The sequence below is a fragment of the Montipora foliosa genome, chromosome 9, assembly GCF_036669935.1.
Source record: "Montipora foliosa isolate CH-2021 chromosome 9, ASM3666993v2, whole genome shotgun sequence".
NCBI lineage: Eukaryota > Metazoa > Cnidaria > Anthozoa > Scleractinia > Acroporidae > Montipora > Montipora foliosa.
In genome coordinates, this window is record NC_090877.1 from 17,803,859 (window position 1) to 17,818,850 (window position 14,992).

A 14,992-nucleotide genomic window follows, 5' to 3' on the forward strand; every position below is an offset into this window, starting at 1 on the left:
AAATCGCAGTAATCCTGGTACTTCAATTTGCTTATAGAGCAACAACTGTTCGGTTGCCAAACAGGCCGACTTGAGGCAACCCGAAAAGGACAGATTTCGTTAAGCGTAGGGCAGATGCGTTAACGATGCAAAAATTTTCCGGTTCCATTTAAAAGAACATGGAGAAGACGTCTCTAGATCTGCGTCCCATCTCTAGATCTAAGGCTCGCTTGATCTTGTTTACCCTGCCTCACAATTCTCAAGGAAGACCTCACTGCAAAACAATATTAAAATTGTAGCCATAAAGCGTTGGAGTCCTGTCAGAAAACTGGTATAAAGAGACATGACTACATGAACTCACCTCTTCCAAAAACAACCATGGATGACACGGTCCACCCAAGATGGATGGCTTTCTCATGCCATGCAAAAATATCGACTTTAGAGCTGGGCATATTCTGAAACATGACGTGTAAAACCTAGAATCAGCTCATGCCATCCAGCACCATAACTTTTATGACCGTTGCAAAGGCACACTCAAAGCAAAGTATTGCATGGAGGATCGAAAGAGTTGTCCAAAATGGCCTCCCCATGTATTCAAAAGTAGAGATGACCTGACAGATGTCTAAAAGCACATAAGCACTCAGTAAATTCCCCATCATGCAGTGCGCACTGCTGTCTAATTTCTTCTAAACCAAACACGTTCCAACAACGTAACGAGCCCAGGATTTTTCTGTTCTCTTCCGGTTCCATGTTTCCTTGGAACATGGCCATTTGAGACAACTGAATGCGATGATCTCTATCACTATATCACCACTGCTTTATTACACAGCAATGTAACCCTCTGTGTCTCACTTACCCGCCTCTAACAAGATCTGTGACGGTTTCGGAAACAGCATCATCTCCAGCAGTGGAATACTAACAACCAAAAAACAAAAACATTGTCACACTTAAGCCAGGCTCTTCGCAATGAACAAAACCGTCAGCAATGGAGTATTACAGAACAGAAGATAATACAAATATCGCAAATGATGCCCTGTCTGTAATCATCCGCGAATGTTAAAAGCCGATTGTCAAACCTCTTTGCTTCTTTCATCCAAAATCTCCACAAATTTAGCAGGGAACCAGCCTAAAGTGAGTAAAAAATCTTCATTAGTTTTCACCGTCTTCATGCAGATTTTTGCTCAATTCGTCATGTCGAAAAGCAGATTATTAAACAAATGATAAGTCACAATACGCACCAAAAATTCGCTTACCTCTCAATCCGTTCAGTTCACCAACCCAACAGTGCTCGTCCTTTTGCGATATTATCTAAGGAAAAAACACAGCATCATTAAATACACCCAGTTTTTCGAAGACTCACCACATCTACTGGAACCAAATTTATTTTCGGGGTTTTCGGTCACATTCTAAATTCCGGTAACCAGTTTTGGTTCATCAACTGACAGACGCATTGCGCGTGTGGCTTAGGCCCTGTTTACAGGCAGGTAGGGTAACCCTACTGCTAGGGTTACCCTAGCAGGAGGGTCAAAGATAGCCCAGGTTTACGAGCAAAATATCACAGGTAGGGTAACCTTACCACCCGGGAAAACTTTGTGTACTTGGTAACCGCCAGCATCGCAAACACAACGGAAACCGCTCAAAAGTTGTCCCGAGTAGGCGAGTTATCCCTATCAGAGCGTTTACAAGGCAGCTAGGGTTACCCTAGCGCTAGTGTAACCCTAGCACTCAGATAGGGTTACCCTAGAGTTAGGGTAACCCTAGCTCCCTTGTAAACACGTCGATGAAAACAAGAAGAAATGTGTGAGTGCCAGGGTAATCCTGCTTGTAAACAGGGCCTTACAGCCCAGTCAAAATGTGCCGGCAGGTGGCAATTTTGCCACCGTGGGAAAATGAGCCACATGAATGGTCAGCAGTCAAAGCTCTTGCAGTTATAAGCAAGATGGCGCCTAAACGATTCCATTGCTTCTCCGAAAATTTCTAAATTCTTCCCTAAGATATCAGGTTTGCTAATAGCAAACTTATTGTTAATTGGTCTATCAGTAAGCAAAGTCTGTTTCTCTTGTAGAACAATTATTAAACAAGAAAAAACGGTGAATGTTAGACATCCAGTTGAATAAATAGACAAATAAATAAAACTAGTACTGCACCAACGATCGTGCATGAAGAAGGCTAGTGGTTCTAGGCGAAACGTCGCTAAGGTTCAGGTTAATGTCCAGTACTAGTTTTATTTATTTGTCTAATTATTAAACAAGTTTTGATAAGAGCGCACAAGAGTCGACGAGAGTCAGCGAATGGGAAAGAGAATGAAAGGAAAAATGAAGTGAGAGTTTGGAACTCTCGGCAACACCCAGCTCTTCTGACTGAGCGTATGACAACATACCGTAACGATGTCATTTTTCCGAAATCCCAATTCGTCATCGTCATGTCGTTCAAAATCCAACAAAGCTTTGGCTCTGCGCCGCCGATTCCTAAAGACCCGAACAAAATCCGGAAAGGTCAACTCAACAGTGCAAAGTCCAAATTGGTACATCTAGGTGTAGAGCGCGAATGCATGTAACATGAATAAACACGCATTTCCACGTCTCGAGGGCTACGAGGGTTAACCCTTTCATTGTTAAGCTGGTGTCCATCTACATGACACTTTCCGCTGAGCCAACTCTTCAGCCCTTATATCACAATCCATGCAGATTAACCGGCTCAAGCGCTCGCAAAAACCAACGCGCAAACCACTGAACCCTGCTGTCTCAATACAAAAGCTGTAAAACTGAAATGGGTTTCTTTTTTACCTTGCAACATTGATGAATCTTTCGTGGTCTTTGGCATGGCTCTCCATTGAGTAATCAATTTCCAAACCCTGACGACACAAAAACATTTAGCACCTCATGAGGCCCGATTCACATGGTGCCGGACGAATTTTCTACTGGTTGAAAATTTGTGCACTTAAGGGTTCCGTTCACACGGAACCACGCTAAATGTACGACGATTTAGACGCCTCGCCGTTCAAAAATTTAAACGCCCAAATCGGGGACGAATTTTTAGCCGGTACGGTCGAAAATTTAACCAGCATGCTGTGAACACCTTGACCGTCTCAATTTTTGCACGGCAAAGGCGTGGTTGCATGGATGCGTAGTAACTCAGCTACTATCGTTAGCCTTTCTCTTTCTGGACGCCATTTTGGATTTCGTAAAGTAGCGCTCTCCGCAAGAACAGATGGTAGAACCACTGACAAAGGTTAAACTTTAATCCGGTTCGTCAGTTCCGTCTGAACGGAGCAAAAATATTACACGGTTCCGTGCAAACAAAATGGCCAGTCAAATTTTTCAACCGGTAAGAAAATGGTCCGGGTACCGTGTGAATTGGGCCTCATTTACCAATATTGCAATTACGACATTTTAATCCCAACAGTAATCCAAACCTAATCTAGTTTAACTTCCAAGCTCTCGTACTTAAGTCTCCTGTAGCTCAAAGGTATAGTATCCGATCTAGTCATCGGAAGGTCTGCTCGTACTCGGAGCACACGGATTTCTTTACCGAGTAAAACAGAGTCATTATTGATTAATTCAAAACCCAATTAAAATTCGCCATCTCCTTTAAAATAATTGTGAAAATGTCTTTCAATATTTTAGTCCTCGCAGCATGAAAGTACGATCGTAACCTAGACTAATTTAATATTTTAACTAGTAAAAAGAAGGAGATGGAGATAGGTTAGACCCTTTTTGGGAGCAAGTCCTATTTCATTCTAAGTAGGACCTGGTCAGTCACTGATAAATTCACCCTTTAAAGACGCACACCGAAACGTGGACGGAAGTATGAGAATGAACCGGATCAATGGAAGACATGTGAAAGAAAAAAGTATAACTTTTGCATTGCGTTGAGGTACATTGGCGAAAGACAAGCAAAAGAAATTTTAAAAGCTTTCGTTCTAGTGTTTGCTCTTCAATGCAAGCACAATAATTTATGTTATGTTACCCCTCTTTATCCCTCTCACATCCTTAGACACCGAGACCCCTGACAACAAGAACTCCAGTGTAAAAAACTTGACAGTAAATCGTACAAACATTTTCAACGTTATTCTAGTGCCGATTCACTGTGACTGCATGGAATAGGTAGGTAAGTCAGCTTTAACGTGTCTTGAGTTTTTCTCGTTGGCCTCGACTTACAACTGATAAGTACAATGTCCTATGTCAGCAAGATTAACAACGTCCGAATGCTGCGAAGAGTAGCAAGCAACTGGATGCGGTCACGAAGGTCATATGTCACGAGGCTTCCTTGTGACATAGACATATCCTACAAACAGTTCACTTAATTTCTAAGTAATCTCTCATGTACAACGTGAAAGGAAAAAAACAGCCACTTTGCAATAAACAGATGTAAGTGAAACGGGGTCAGTACTTAATTTAATTTAAAGGCTCTGACATTTTGCGATATGCAATCGAAATCGCTCCAACCTGATGTCCCATTTACAGGGTTCGCACACTTTTTCAGACCAAAAATTCAAGGGCCAAATTTTGAAATTTCAAGGACCTCTTTTTTATTTACGTCGATGAATTTACCCATAGAAATGGTCTGACATTTTCCGTAAGGTACATGCGTGAAAATAATGTATGTTTGTATGACATGACTTGAGTGGCTGATTATTTTCACTGAAGTTTTCAAAGATTAAAAATGCGGGGCAGAAAAAAATTCAAGGACTTTCAAGGACCAGGAATGAAGAGCAGAGATTTTCAAGGATTTTCAAGGCCTTGAAAATGCACTCTCAAAATTCAAGGCTTTTCAAGACGCGTACGAACCCTGCATTTATAAACCTTACCATTGTAAAATACCATTACAATGGCCATCGAACAGCAGTCAATGGTCAAAGGTCAAAGGTCACAGTTCTGTCCGAGTCCAATATGGATCAGCCTGCGATCAGGTTTGGAGGAGCTCAGGAAATTACAAATTACAAGTACTTTCTCATTAATAGAAAACGAAATGTTGGTTTCTAATAAACGGACTAAAACTTATTTCTTTTGGATACAAACGCTTTCTGTGAAAATATTTTAGAATGACTTGACTGTAACAGTTATTTCCTGTGGTTTAAAGTTATTTTTTTGGTGGAAGTGAAGGTTCCCTTTAAGTACCGTCTGTTGATATAATTTGGATTCTTTTTTTTTTCCTCCACAAAGTAATCGGGTATTTTTCGATCAGCACTCATGGGATCATGTGCCATTTTTAAGCCATGCACTTACCTTTTTGGGGTCTACAGCATCAAAATGTCTGGCGATCTGGAGTATTGCTTCCCTTAAATCAGCAACCAGCTCTGGTAATGACAACGAGAAAAATTGTTATACACAGCATCCATTTGTCTGTTTTGTTTCACACAGACAAACATGGCTGGGAATTGCCACTGTTTTGATTTTGTGACTGGCTTAAATATTCAAAGTGATGATTCCAATTGACCTTCTAAGTGAAAGATGGAGGAAAGCACTTACTGCAGTTCCAGAGAAAACTAAACAAAAATACAGACTTGGAAGGGACTCGAAACCGTGACCGTAAGATTGTGCTGCACACTTCTCAGCCACTGTGCTTTCAAGGCAACTTGGAGGTTCGTATAACGAGCAAATTAGTCACCGTAAGAAAAAACTTATGATCTGACGTCACCAGTATTTTCCCTTCGCTCTGCCACGGTGGGTTAAGTTACATTACGCGTTTCACTCGTGACCCACGCAGCACCAAACTTTCTTTAGAAAATAACCCCATCATTCGTATAATGTGTATCGCGTAAGATATGAAAGTATAATGTAAGATATACAAAATTCATATTTTGGAACTGTCAAGGGAGATGTGACGATTTTCGTCGTAGCGAAAAAAGGGGCAATTTACTAAACCACTAAGCTAGTTGAGAAGAAGTGTCACTCGGAGAAAATCCAGGCTTCACCAGGACTTAAAGCTGCCACAATGGAGTGGTAAAGTGTGACGTCACAAATATTTAAAATTTTGAAATTATGGGATTCATTAAGATCTTCAGAAAGTACAAAAAGAACAATGGTCACTTGCCAAAAATCAGCAACTTATTGCAATTTGGATGCGAGATATTGGCTTTTTATGCTTCAGTGACTCCATATAAGTCCTTGTAATTTTACCTTTGCTGTAAACCGTTCAAAGCAAAGACAAAATTAAAGGATTTGTACGGAGTCCATGAAGGATGAAAGGGCCAATATCTCACCCCCAAGATGCAATAAGACGCTGATTATTGGCAAGTGGCCATTCTTCATCGTGTACTTTCTGAATATTTCAGTAAATCCCATAATTTCATAAATTTAGTTTTTGTGACGTCACTTTACCACTCTATGCGATCGCGATGCACACTCCTCAAACAGCTATCAAGGTCACAGGTTCAAATCCCTTTGAAGTCTTGAATTTTTCAGGCTTCTCTACGCTTAAAATCCGTTCATAACTGCAATGATCATAGCTTCACTTAAGTTGCTGTTCTGTTCTACTGTTGTGTGTCACTGGCCCTGACAAGCCTCTATGTGGAGCAGTCAATTAGGTTTGTACTGGTATGTATGTATGTGTACGTTGCGTGAAGATTTGCCTCGCTTTCTGATTAACTGATTGTGATTGACTGCGTCTTTTGTGATAAACCGATCAGGACGATTTAAGTAACAAAGAAAATTAAAGTACCAACCTGTTTGCCTTATGTTTTTTGCTTTTTGCAAAGACACGCCACCCTTTCCTAGGAGAAGAAAAGAATTATCTTTTCACTAACGGCTGGTTTAGAGGCGTTTTAGTGATGTCTTACATCCTTACCGTCCCCAAAAGCTTGCATTGTTCATCACCGAGGCTGGTGTCAAAGCAGGAAGTCCCCAAACCATGGACTTCCGCCTCTTCTGCGCAGTTTCGGAAATTTCAAACAATAATGGTTGTCAACGATAACAAAAATGAGCTCCACTCCTGCTGCACGTAGTGATGTTGGACATAATGAAGTGTCTTCTCACCTTCCCCCTCCTCCCCCCCAAAGAAAAAAAGTATGTTGTGAAAACATGTTCCTGAGGACACAGGCAAAATGAAAAGGACTCAAAGCAACCGACTACGAAGACAAAACTGTTTCAACTCCAACCGGCTTAGGTCAGCAATTGAAATTACTTGGCAACGAAACAGTTTTCTTTCTTTTGGCTAATTAGCCTAAAACATAGTAGCCTGCGCATCACACATTCTATGCGACTATTGTTTAATCTTTTCGCAGTAAGTGGTTTCGCGGTAAGTGGTTTTCGGAAAAGTTTGAGGAACACAGCTCCACAGCCAGATGTCATTAGCTGGGAGTCGATTACGATGAGGGAGGAAAACCGAAACACCAGGAGAAAAACCCTCGAGTCAGGTCGAGATCCAATGAAACTCAGAACACATACAACTGCAGGGGTGGGAGCCGCAAACAATAACAACTGCGCCAGCCCGACTCCCCAAAGATGAGCTGCGAAGAGAGCTTTGTGCAATATGGCTGCGCGTAAATTGGGTTCCCTCTTAACTGGCACAGTTTTTGAACAGTAAAAATAAAGGACAAAGTCTCTTCCAGGCTCTTTGACCGCACTGAAGCCCTCGCTTCAAAGGCTACTGTGTTTTAGCTGAGGTCAACTGGAAAGAGTTTCAAGGGTAACTTTGACTGCATGTTCACCCTACGCCGGAAGTTGTTAAAACAATAGGGGCTTTAAGATATAGAACGCAACGTCTAACGAAGACGTAATATAAAATTGCAAGTCAAGTTGAATAAAATTATTCCAAGAATCATCACGGTCAGTTTGATCAACTTCTAAAAACGAGCAGAATCGTACACAAACTTTGTTGAGTTAACAAAAAAGTACTAGTTTTGTAACGATTAATCGAATTCTCGGGAACAACTTCATGTTAAGCCGTCACATAGTTGTCCACCCATCATATATGTTGTCAAGCCATCACATAGTTGTCCACCCATCATATAGTTGTTCATCACATAGGTGTCCACCCATCAAATAGTTGTTGATCACATAGTTGTCCGCCCATCAAAGAGTTGACCACGTAATTTGCCTCTAGTAGCCGTAATACGTGTAGTAAAAGGTAAAAAGGTAAAGTAACTTTATTTAACGTCGGTAGTTCCTTCAGCTACGAGGCTGGTATCAATGAAAGCCGACGGTGCTCCTACTGTAGTACGTGTAGAAGCTGTTGTACGTGTAGTAGCTGTAGTACCTGTAGAAGCTGTAGTAGCTGTAGTAAGTGTAGCAGCCGTAGTACGTGTAGCAGCTGTAGTACGTGTAGTAGCCGAAATACGTGTAGTACCTGTAGTAGCTGTAGTACCTGTAGTACGTGTAGTAGCCGAAATACGTGAAGAAGCTGTAGTACGTGTAGTAGCTGTAGTACCTGTAGTTCGTGTAGTAGCCGTAGTACGTGTAGCAGCTGTAGTACAGTTGCCGAAATACGTGTAGTACCTGTAGTACCTGTAGTACGTGTAGTAGCTGTAGTACCTGTAGTACGTGTAGTAGCCGAAATACGTGTAGAAGCTGTAGTAGTACGTGTAGTAGCCGTAGAACGTGTAGTAGCTGTAGTACGTGTAGAAGCTATAGTAGACATAGTACATGTAGTAAGTGTAGTACGTGTAGTAGCCGAAATACGTGTAGTAGCTGTAGTAGACGTAGTACATGTAGTAGCTGTAGCATGTGTAGTAGCTGTAGTACCTGTAGTACCCGGAGTATGTGCAGTAGCTATAGTAAGTGTAGTACCTGTAGTACCCGTAGTAGCTGTAGTACCCGTAGTACGTGTAGTAGCTGCAGTAAGTGTAGTAGCTAGCTGTAGCGCCTGTAATACGTATAGTATACGTGTAGTAGCTGTAGTACGTGTGGTACTTTCCCACTGTGCCCTCAGTTAATTATTATATTGTGAAATCAGAATCCAGAACTAATAGAGGTTTGCAGTTCGTGCAGTCATTCGTGCGCCATTTTGTGTTGCTTGGTAAAACTGTTGCCCTTCCACCACACCTCGAGAATTTTCAAATAAGGAAAACCATGTGCGACACGCTCATTGTCACGTTCTTAAACATGGCGACGAATGATCCAGCGATTGCGAATCCATCTGCATCTTTTAGATCCTCTGTGTGGAAATATTATGGTTTTCCGGCTAAAGACGGTACAACAGACAAGTCTAAAACTATCTGCAAAGTTTGGTCAGTAACTTTCAAGTTTTGTGCCGGCTCAACTTCAAGCATGAGCGCACTCTTAAAACGTCAACACAGCATTGATGAAAGTGTTGGACTCAAAGACGGTAAAAAACTTCACCGGGTACGGTACAGTACTGGAACAGGACAGTTAAAAATTCAGGATGTTATGAAGAATACGTTGCTGCGGTCAGGCAACAGGGTAACGGCGATAACAAAGTCTATCGGACTTTTCATTGCCAAGGATATGAAGCCCTATTCAATAGTGTATCATGTTGTAAGAATTAAAAAAACATTACTATTTTTGCATAGTCGAATCGAAATCATCAAAATCGAAAGCCAATAACTGAAACTGAAGCGAATCACAAGGACTATCAATCGTTACACCCCTAAAAAGTACAGTTTTGCTGTCGTGCTTTCATGTTTTCCAGGAAACTATGGTTCTAGGTTGCAAGTTCGCGGACTACGAAAAAGAAACGAGCAACAGTTAAAAACGCACGTGCAATTGTATTGTAAATCTTGAGAGACCTCTTCCATTACCACAGAATATATATGAGGGGCACCGATAAGCATAACGTTTTCCCATCCCTGATTCTTGGCCCCCAACAAGCAGCCGATGAACAAAAAAGACTCACCAAACAATAAACCAAAGAAGGTTCTTGGTGGGGCGATAGTCCTTTTTTGGAGCCGCTGTGAAAATAGAAATTTACGACGATTTAACAATAAAACAACAGCTAAAACAAGGATGCTGTCTGCTTTTTATAAAACTGTCTTGCAGTGACATGAGTTAAGACTGAAAGCTTATTCCCTGAAGAAAGAATTCAGAACTTACTAATTCCCAAATGTTCTTTCCTGAGGGCTTTAACAATATCCCGTTTCCAAATCACTCCAGCATCATCTTCAACGCGAGGCGAAATCTCTTCTATTGCTAAATTTATTTTTTAATTGCCGGGATATATGAAAAACAGAACTGAATATCATCGCACACATTTCACTGACACTAGTTTGCCCCTTTTGAGAAAGATAAAGTGGATTCACTGCGATGGTTTATTCACACGAGTTCCATTTCGAACAAGGCAAACTGTGAGCTGTTCCTCACGTCACCCTAACACCAGGAACAAGTACCGGTAGGCTGACATTAAACTGTGTGACATTTAATGTTATTGTAAATGTTAACGTAAAAGAACACAAGAAGCTTTCAAACTCACATCTCTTGGCATTTGCTTTGCACTTTCTTTGTCCACCAAGACGCCAAGGTCAGCCATAAGGAAAGCCATGTGTTTCTTCCTATGCGTTTCCAATATGACATCTGTTAATGAAGCTGCTGCCTTATTTGCCGCCTGTGACAAACATGGTGTTATAAATACATGTAACAATTTGCCGCCTTTCACACTAGGAAACTTGATCAGGGTTTGACAGTTTTGTAAAGTAGCGGACATATTTCTAAAAGTACCGGACGTGACATTTTTTGGTGTGGAGTGCCGAAGGCGCGAGCTACCAAGGGGGAGTCTAGGGGCATGCACCCCAAGGGAATTTTTCAAACAGAACAATCAGACACGTTGTTTCCAGTGTTTCTGAAACCCAAGAATCAGTTTCTCAGGCAAGGCTGGAGTTTACTCAGATTCTCTATAAAAAGTAAGTAAAGAAATTATAATAAAAAGTACAACCAACCATATGGATACGGATATGGAATGGGAAACGACCGAACGAAATGTCCGGCCTCAAACGAAAACCCTGAATTCATGATATGTTTTAAAACCACAGACAGAAACCGGAGATAAGTTGTTTTCCTTTTTCACTTGTCTTGGCACAACCCAAGTTATATAGCTAAGAATTTTTTTTTCTATTGGATACGATTATTTTTTAAGAAATCTGGGAGAGACTACTATCCTGGCATGCAAAATGTTCACTTCCGTTATCCGACGGAGGCTCAAAAAAGTAGCTAGACTTGGTTAATGGCCCGTTAAACCTGTCCCGCCTTCTTTAATCTGATCATGAGGTTAAAACAAACGTACAAATATTATTTTGTGACTTTCTAGCACAAAATGCTACATATCCTGGCCCTTTTAAAATTCCAGCCGGTCAAACCGGTTTAGGGAGCGCGCGTATCATATTTTTGACAAGGCGAAGGTCAAAAAGTGTACCCCTAAACCTGACGTAAGGAAGAAATTTCTAACTTAAATTCTTCACTGGAGGAAACATACAAAATTTCTGTAAAGAATGTTAATTCCCGTTGAGGCTGAAATATTGAACAACACTCAGGGACTAGCTTAGGCAGAAGAGAACCTTTAAAACCACTATTTCACTGCAAAACCACTTTGAAATCCCTCAAATCGTTTCTAAAGAGCTAATAGTTGTACCCTTAATCATAATTTTAAAAAAACCAACCAGGTAGGTCACATTAAAATATCTTTGGTTCTTGAAAATACATGTATGTTTGGCTTCTTTTGTTATAAACTGGAACCCAAACCTTATCAAAATCATTAATTTTTTTGCTCACTTGAGCAAACCTAATACATGTATATTCTTCTTTAACCCTCCTTCACCAATATATGTACACAATAAGCTCATAACGTACCTCCAAAAGTTGCTCTGCATCATTCACATCACTAGGTATATCAGAAAGGGTATTGAAGATCTGTGCTGAATTGTCCAGCTTTAGAATTATATCCTCCTACCATTTAAAGTGACGTCAAGTAAATCACTCAGTAATAATCCAGGGAGGGAGGGAGGGAAAGTTCTAATGAGGCCAAAAAATCATTTTAAAGTCACTCACTAAGTGATACAATCATTATTTTAAACTCTGTATTCACACATTCCCGTAAGCGGACACTCTCTCGTAAACGGACGCGGACACTTCTGCAAATTTAAATAGGCTACTTTCGAATTGCGCAGCAACAAAAGAACAGAGTCGAGGTTCAGGGGAATAATTAGCATTTTGTATTGTTCAGAACAAAGGAAAATGCAAATTATTCCCCTGAACCTCGACCCTGTCCTTTAGTTGCTGCACAATTCGAAACTAGCCTCAAGGATTTTTCTTTTGTTTACGCTCTTTCCTAAGCGGATACCCCACGTATAATAATTGACCCTTGGCAATGAAATTTGTCTTTAATTTGCAATTCAAACAAACCCATCACCTTTGGCAAAGCAACAGAATGTCAATGGTGACGGTTTTGTCAAATATCTCCTCTTGTCCGCAGGAAAGCAAGCTGTCCATTCGTTTGACATGAACAAGAGTCCATGTAGCCTGTTTCCAGGCTCCCAGATGGTTGTTTTCGTTTTCCCGACTATCTGGGAGCCTGGAAAAGGCTAGAGTCCATGTATTTGTAATGTCACGTTATGGGAATAATTCTGGCAAGTGGACAGCTCTAGTAACGAACGCTTTTTCTAATTCCCGATGGTGTCCGCTTACGAGAGAGTTGATTGTATCACTACTCCACATTGTAAACTCATTAATAATTCCTAAGAGTGACCGTCAGCACAAACACAATGATTGGGTCACGTGTGCACTAGCCTACGAGCAGGCTACATGACCCTAGATGTGCAATTTTAGAAATCCCAATATAATACAAAGCATTAGTCTAATAAGAGTGTATTCAATTGGCCTTATTGTGGGATGAGAATACAAAAGGCTCACTTCTAAAAATCAAACCAGAAAACAAAACAGGTTTTCACTGTTACCTTCATGACAAAACCTTAAAGAAATATCTTCCTTCATTTACTTCCAGTAAAAAAAGGTAGAAGTGATTTGTTTTTTGTTTAGTCCAGAACAGTCAATAAAACCTACTCTTCGTATTTTGTTACCCTTGCTACCCATCCCGACAAACACTAATAAAAAGTTAACAATATGAGCAGCAGTGTTGTATAACATTTACAAAATCGAAGCAAAGCTGAGAGTTTGCGGATGTGATACAACACTGATGTGAATTCACATTGTAACCTACTTATTCAACCCCTAAAATTATTCAGTGTTCATATTTAAGCAAGAGCACCTCCACCAACTACTAATTAATCTAACTACTATTTTAACTCTATGTTAATTTTGCAGAGCTAAATTCCTTGTAAAATGAACATTTATTTCATAATAGTGCTCACCACTAAACAGGCCATGTTTGCCAACCTCATTATTTGACATGCAGTTGAACCATACACTTACTACTACGTACTGATTGTTATTGTCTCTCACATAGTACGCGGGTTATGATTGGCTAAATTAGCGGCCGTATTCTACAGTACGGTCCGCTGTACAGCCCGTACAGCCCGTATAAGCCCGTACAGCCCGTATATATATCTGAAGACTGAACTAATCAATAAGACAACTTTTTCTGTGACTCAGAGTTTCACGGTTACGCGATCATCACAGTCTGTCTGTCTGAACGAAAGTCTGTCTGATGATCGCGTAAGCGTGAAACTCAGAGTCACAGAAAGAGTTGTCTTATTGATTAGTTCAATCTTCAGATATACTACGCTCTGCGAAACGCATCGAACACTCTACCACAAGGATATACTATACTCAAGAATTAAAACATTACCTAGCAAGTTTTTCATGTCGTTGCTGTTACATAAACTTGTAAAACTGTTTGAATCCTGGAAGCAACTATTTCAAACAGCCAAGAAGGTTTAGTTTTTCGGATTTTGACACGGCGACCTTTGTGACAGTTGAACCTTCCGCCTGACTTCGACTAGTTTTCTTGCCCGCGTACCGGATTAATATCTTACTAACCTCGTTTTCTCGGTCCGTACTATAAATCAACGGCAAAAAACTAACTTACAGTGCGGACCTCGAACTCGGTTAGTAAGAGGTATTTATCGCATGCATGTAGCTACCACGTCATACAAGTACGTAAAATGAACTTTAAGTAAAAACTCTCTTGAAAACTCAGGTTACATGTACAGTATGTGTACAGTTCAAAGTCATGTAATTAGATTGATCTCCTTTACCTTCATTTTCAGCATTCCGAGCGTAACTCTAAACAACGTCACTGAACCCTCGTAAAAAAATATATCCCAGATTCTCAACAGGATCTGGAAAAAAAGTACCAAAAAAAAAAAATGTCCTTGATACATCCAACCATAACCATACACACAACATTGAATTTTAGTGCTAGAAAACTAACGCTCAATGGTGGACGGTACAAAAGTCCCATTGAACCCATTGGACGGATTTTATTCTCTCGTGTCAGACGATTTTATTCGTCAAATGAGCGCAGTTCAGGAGTCAATGGGTTAACGATTATGTAGGTGTGCATGGTAATATCACCCGCCTACCTTAGTGTGCACAACACTCGCAAATGCTGTCAGGAACCAGTGAAGTGTGATCAGTGACAATTCAATGTCATGTTCTTTTAACTGTTCATCAATGAGTGGAAGATAGCTCACAATCAACTGCCGCAAAACTCTCTGATCAGCCTAGGAGGGAACGAAAAAAACCTGAATGACAGAATATACATAGAGGATATTACATGACCGCTTGAGGATACTAAATTAATTTTCTCGTGCTGAAAGTATCTCTCACTCGTTAGCAAAGTTCTGTTTATTATATGGATATTGATGAAAATGTCTAGATTTAGAATAACTTGTTTTACTCATTTTTAAAATGATAAAAATGTGGTAACCATTACCAACCGATAAAACTCGCATGTTTTGTAACAAAGCATGATAATGTAAAATTTTGCAATAAAAATGTTAATGTAGTAGAGAAGAATTATATTAAAGCACCAAAGTATCGTACAATGAAGAGGAAGCTCGCGTTTTATTGGCTAATCGTGTCCGTTACCATGACGACACCTATATTCTCACACGTGAAAGATTAAAAAATGATACGTTCACTGCCCGCTGTGAAGATATGATTTT

General features: G+C 40.4%; 1 protein-coding gene across 6 annotated transcripts in view; it reads right to left on the minus strand.

The window, feature by feature from the left end:
• Positions 1–14,992, minus strand: part of LOC137971972 (small G protein signaling modulator 3-like) — a 58,394-nt gene that overhangs the window by 15,750 nt on the left and 27,652 nt on the right. For all 6 annotated transcript variants that reach the window (XM_068818728.1, XM_068818726.1, XM_068818722.1 and 3 more), the window contains exons 10-22: positions 14,408–14,548; positions 14,081–14,164; positions 11,718–11,813; positions 10,348–10,479; positions 9,775–9,829; positions 6,647–6,694; positions 5,208–5,278; positions 2,766–2,833; positions 2,360–2,447; positions 1,233–1,287; positions 1,056–1,105; positions 836–894; positions 341–434 (exon numbers count right to left, since the gene is read on the minus strand). In XM_068818728.1, the coding sequence (XP_068674829.1) occupies positions 341–434; positions 836–894; positions 1,056–1,105; positions 1,233–1,287; positions 2,360–2,447; positions 2,766–2,833; positions 5,208–5,278; positions 6,647–6,694; positions 9,775–9,829; positions 10,348–10,479; positions 11,718–11,813; positions 14,081–14,164; positions 14,408–14,548 (1,041 nt within the window). The remainder of the gene's footprint in view (positions 1–340; positions 435–835; positions 895–1,055; positions 1,106–1,232; positions 1,288–2,359; positions 2,448–2,765; positions 2,834–5,207; positions 5,279–6,646; positions 6,695–9,774; positions 9,830–10,347; positions 10,480–11,717; positions 11,814–14,080; positions 14,165–14,407; positions 14,549–14,992) is intronic.